Source organism: Gekko japonicus, unplaced genomic scaffold, assembly GCF_001447785.1.
Source record: "Gekko japonicus isolate JY-2015 unplaced genomic scaffold, Gekko_japonicus_V1.1 scaffold4291, whole genome shotgun sequence".
Taxonomy (NCBI): domain Eukaryota; kingdom Metazoa; phylum Chordata; class Lepidosauria; order Squamata; family Gekkonidae; genus Gekko; species Gekko japonicus.
This window is the reverse complement of record NW_015165374.1, coordinates 41,462-46,759: the sequence shown is the minus strand read 5'-3', so window position 1 is coordinate 46,759 and position 5,298 is coordinate 41,462. Positions and strand designations below refer to the sequence as shown.

At 44.7% G+C, this 5,298-nt stretch overlaps 1 protein-coding gene across 1 annotated transcript in view; it reads left to right on the top strand.

The window, feature by feature from the left end:
* SPTLC1 (serine palmitoyltransferase long chain base subunit 1) overlaps positions 1 to 5,298 on the top strand; it is a 40,458-nt gene that overhangs the window by 27,035 nt on the left and 8,125 nt on the right. The window contains exons 10-12 of the mRNA XM_015410637.1: positions 3,758 to 3,853; positions 4,127 to 4,230; positions 4,644 to 4,656. Coding sequence (XP_015266123.1) covers positions 3,758 to 3,853; positions 4,127 to 4,230; positions 4,644 to 4,656 — 213 coding nt within the window. The remainder of the gene's footprint in view (positions 1 to 3,757; positions 3,854 to 4,126; positions 4,231 to 4,643; positions 4,657 to 5,298) is intronic.

Sequence of the window (5,298 nt, the reverse complement as noted above, 5' to 3'; positions counted from 1 at the left end):
AGTCCCTCTTTCCCCACCCTTTTTGCCCTTGGGGCAGCTGGGAACTGTAGGCCAGAAGATGAGGAAGCACCATTCAAGCCAGTGAGTGATACCCCTGCAGGCCCCTCTCTGGGACTACAGCTCAATTAAACCTTATGGCGGAACATTTTAAACTAACAACCACAGACAGCAGCCCAGCAGCCATCTTACAAACACAGGTAACTGCCATTTTGTTACACCTACCAACAGCCACTGAGGGAAAAGTTAAGTCCCACACAGGAGGCAAGCAGGAGAAGCGTCTTCGTCAAAGAGACAAAGCTATTTGCCAGGAATTCTGACGACAGAGTGGCTGAAGGGGGAGTGGGTGGGGAAGAGGAGCAGACCCACCTCTGGCCAATGGCACGCAAGTAGTCCTGAGTGGCAGCTAACGAGCCAATGGCTGAAGGAGTGCATGGATTCCTGCCACCCCATAGGAGGGAAGCCACTCCAACTGACAATCTCTCCCTTATATATAAAGGCATAGTGGGGCCCAAAATTCCAATGCACACCAACAGTGTTTGGAAGATTGAACCGTCAGTCAGAAGACGCTGGCTGCTTTGTGTAGTCCTGCCCACCCCGGCCAGAGTGTTCAGCTCAGTCTGCTCTGGGCCTCTGACAGGAGAGGACCATCTGCAGACTGAGTGCAGGGACGGGGCTTCTACGGCTGGGCCGCTTCAGCCCACTCTTCTCTGATTGGGACAGCGTTTCAAGGTGATTTGCATATGGAAGCTGATTGGACTTCACTCCATTCCACACCTCAAACTCCCCCCCCTGCAAGACAGTTGGAATTCTCAGTTGAATATGGGACCTGGTGTATTCTGAGGAGGATGTCAGCTGCTTTGGTTCCCACTGCAGGGGAAAACTGCCCTTTCCCTTGGCAGAGGTTGGGGGGGGGGATGTAAACCAGAAGACAGACAGGCAGATAAAGGTAGGCTGATGGTTGCCTGGAAAAGACATAGGGTTGCCAACTCCAGGTTGGAAACTTCCAGGATATTTTAGGGATGAAGCCTGCTGAGGGTGGGGTCTGAGGAGGAGGAAGAGGGGGACCTCAGACAGATACAATGCCATAGACCCCACCCTCCAAACAAGCTGTTGCCAATCTCCAGTTGCCAACTCCAGGTTGGAAACTTCCAGGATATTTTAGGGATGAAGCCTGCTGAGGGTGGGGTCTGAGGAGGAGGAAGAGGGGGACCTCAGACAGGTAGAATGCCATAGACTCCACTCTCTAAACCAGCCATTTCGTCCTGGGTAACAATTGTTGCCAATCTCCAGGTGATGGCTAGAGATCACTCAAAATTACAACTGCTCTTCAGGTAGCAGAGATCAGTTCCTCTGGAGAAAACAGTGGACTCTGTCATTATACCCTGCTGCGGTCGCCACAGCAAATTGACACTGTTTGCCCAAAGCCAGAGCACTCTCCCAGAGCCTCTTTCTAGATCTCGTTGTATTTATTTCCACAACGGGCCTTATTCCTAGTTATATAGGAGAGAAAAGCTTGTTTGTTACATAGCTCGTCATGTGTAATCCCTTAATTACTACTTTTCATAGCAGTGCTATGTAGGTTGGATTGTTAGTTTCTTTTTTGTTAGCATAAACTGTAAAGCATCAAACTGTCACATTTTTTCCTTAATTGCTCTATTGCAGCAAGTGATGGATAGGAGAGAAAAGCTTGTTTGTTACATAGCTCGTCATGTGTAATCCCTTAATTACTACTTTTCATAGCAGTGCTATGTAGGTTGGATTGTTAGTTTCTTTTTTGTTAGCATAAACTGTAAAGCATCAAACTGTCACATTTTTTCCTTAATTGCTCTATTGCAGCAAGTGATGGATGAGCTTCTCTGGGGTCACCTTGACTTTTATTCACTTTTTGGCATCTTTTCTTGTGGGTGGTTGAAGGGGGAAAGTATCAAATCATTTCAAGCACCCATAAATGAAGATTGTATAAAACAGAAATTGGAACATTGCTGCTCTACTGCAAGCCCCCTCATCTGAGGCGATAGAGGCTGCAGTAAGAACTTACTTCCAGGACATCTTGTTTCTAGGATGCTGCCATTGCAGCCTTGTGGGTGTTCCAGTAGGAGCAGAGAGTGGAGACACCTTGCTGCCATCTTACCTCTCTGCTCAAAAATTTAGGGAATAGTGTTTGTAGTAAGGGAAGCACAAAGGCCTAGTAGTGGATGTGAGCTCCCATACAAGCTCAGGCCTGAATGCAGAGAGGGCTGGACTGTATAGGCATGAAAACTTTGAATGGGGGGGGAAGTTTTTGTTCTTCCTCATACAGATTTCTCCCCCATTACAACTTGTCCAGTTGGAATTTCTGTTGGTTACCTGTGTCTTTCGTGAATTCCTCTGTACTAGTCTAAAACAGTTTCTTGACAGAAACCATATTTATTTATTTGTGTGTGTGTCTCATTTTTCATGAAACACTCAAAGTGCCTTACCATAGCAAAATTAGGCATTATACTAGGGGTGTCAAACATAAGGCCCAGGGGCCAAAACCAGCCCATCCACAGTTCTTATGCAGCCCACAAGCAACTAGTGCAAGGGAAGGAAAAGGAGACTGCTTGGGGGGGGGGGAGTGGGTGGAGCCACTCCGATTATGGCTTCAACATGGTGGAACAACCTTGTCTGCAGCAGTCAAGCAGCATGGGAGTATCTGTCCAGTGCTGCACCGCTGGCTCTCCAGTCCACCCATATGGGTTTTCCTTTGGCACAAGGCCTTGCAGTGAGGATACATAAATTTATATCTCTGGCTCCTGGCATTACATTTTAGGGCACACATGGCCTGGCCCAACAAAGTGACATTTATGTCAGATCCTGCCCTTGTAACAAATGAGTTTAACACCTCTGCGTTATACAGTGCCTTTCTTCTTCTGAGCCCTCTCCAAAACCCACATATACAAATATAAGTGCAAGATGTGCATTCATACCTAACTTGCCATATCATTTTTGGCATTTTACAAAAGGCTGCATGCTGTACTACTGCGTGTGCAGTGTGCATGAGCTCTCTTTAGCATCTCCCTCCCAAAAGTATTACCCTCATTCATCAAACTAAGAGTCCTCCAAATTGACACTGTCACTGGAAGTGAGATCAAAAAAAGGTGGTTGCACATGGGCTTCTTTGGTCACTGAATTGCTTGTTTCAGATCAGTGTTCTTTTCCAGTTGTTCTGCAAGGCTCGTAGAAATACCTGTAACAGCACTTTAACTAAATGAGTTGAATTTAATTGAATCTTGTTGAATCTTGAGGCCAAACACATGTCATTCTTGTAGACCTATATGGAAATGGTCAGGATAGGGACAAGTTGCTTAAAAGGGAATGGGTGACTTCACTGACAGAAATGTTGCAGATGTTAGAAATTTATAGTTTATGGTTTGGTCATTTATCAGATCAGGTTTTTTAAAAAGAAACTTATAAAGTTTTGCCATCATAATGGTGGGGGGGGGTTTGGTCCATTTTTTTGTGTTCAAGTGGGTTTGAGCAGACTTTCTTTAACTTTGGAATGGCATTTAATCAGTGTCTGCCCTGCACATGAAATGTCATGAATATGAGGGCTTTAGGACAATCAAATGTTAAACTGGAGATATAAATATTTACCTGAATGGAAACAACAGTGCAGTCCTGTGCAGAGTTACTCCAGTCTAAGCCCATTGAAGTCAGATTTGGTTAGGATTGTATTATAAGTCTCTTCTTTAACCCACTTTTTAAAACTGTAATATCTTTTTGTATTGTACAATAGATAGATGATATTGATCTTATAAGTGCAAACATGGAAAACTCACTGGCCTCAATTGGAGGATTTTGCTGTGGAAGATCCTTTGTTGTTGACCACCAGGTATGTTCTTGATCTAAAGTGCAAAAAAAAAAAATCATTTAAGTACCCTGTGCTATCTTCGTTGATGGAATGGAAACTGGTGTTGCAGATAATAGAACAAACACTTACTTAGCTGTTGCCAATATAAACAAGTTAAGATTAGACCTTAGAATAGGGAGCCCTAATATCTAAATACACTCAGCTTGTTTTATCAAAGGATTATCTGTATCTTTTAAGGATAGTTTAAAGTTTGCTGACTTTGCTCTCTCCCCCCCCCCCCCCCCCCCCCCTCAGAGATTGTCAGGTCAAGGCTACTGCTTTTCTGCGTCTCTACCTCCCCTCCTTGCTGCTGCTGCTATCGAAGCCCTAAATATAATGGAAGAAAATCCAGGTATGTTGTTCTAGAAAATTTTATATATATATATACGCACATGTGTGCGCACACACACACTGGAGATAGAGGTTGTTAATGTGCAGAGTGTATAGATGATGCTAAAATATGGGGGGAGGGATTGCACCCAACTGGTTGCAAATGATAATTATGGACAAAAATCCTTAAATAATGTATATCTCTGGATAACCACATTTAGAATGTTATGCACAGTTCTAGTTGTCATATCTCAAGAAAGACAAGTATGGAAAAGAGACGGTAAAAGAGCAGATGAGAAAGATTTAGAGGTTCCCTCTTTGCCCTTGTAAAGTGCTCAGTAAGCCACCTTAGCTGTGACAGCAGAAGGATTGTCTCTGCAGTAACAGAGTGGTTTTCTGGAGACCTAGACTATAACCTCTTTCAGTAAAGGCAGGAAGAAAGTGGTCTTCTCAAAGCTCATAATGGTGCTGCATAGCTGACATTTCTGTGTTGTTCCCAGTAACCCTTTTCCGCTATTCTCAAAATCTCCCAAGCTCTGTATACACAACCCCCCTACTCTTTGACTGAACAAGTGGAGAAGCAGAGTGAATCCAGACTGATGGCCCCACATTGAGGAATGTCCATGTGTACTTCTCTTCGTGATTAGCAACATTCAGTAACCAGTGTCCCCAGTCATGGGGAGGGAGCAGATACTTCTCCACACGTTTGCACTGTGCAGACACCTTCTTGATCGTTGAGGGGGAGCATGCTGGTGCCCACTGTCCCTCCGCGTGTTTTCAGTCAATGTGTGAGGGGTTGTGTGTAGAAGGCTACAGTGTTTGCAAGAGACATGTCTCTTTCTTGGTTATCATACTGAAAGGGACAAGATCCCACTGTGACATGTCTGCAAAGCCAGATCTTTGTCTGCTGGTCCAAGAGGCCTGTCATTTGTCCCCCATCATTGTGGGCAGCACCTTTAATCCCATGTTTGTGCATCTTAAAAGCCAGAGAAGTTTGTTTGCAGCTTCCCCTAATGACCCTTAAACTGGTAGTGAGCAGATAGGCCCAACCACTTCCACAAAACTCCAAGTAGTTTTGAATTCTCCCCCCCTTCTCT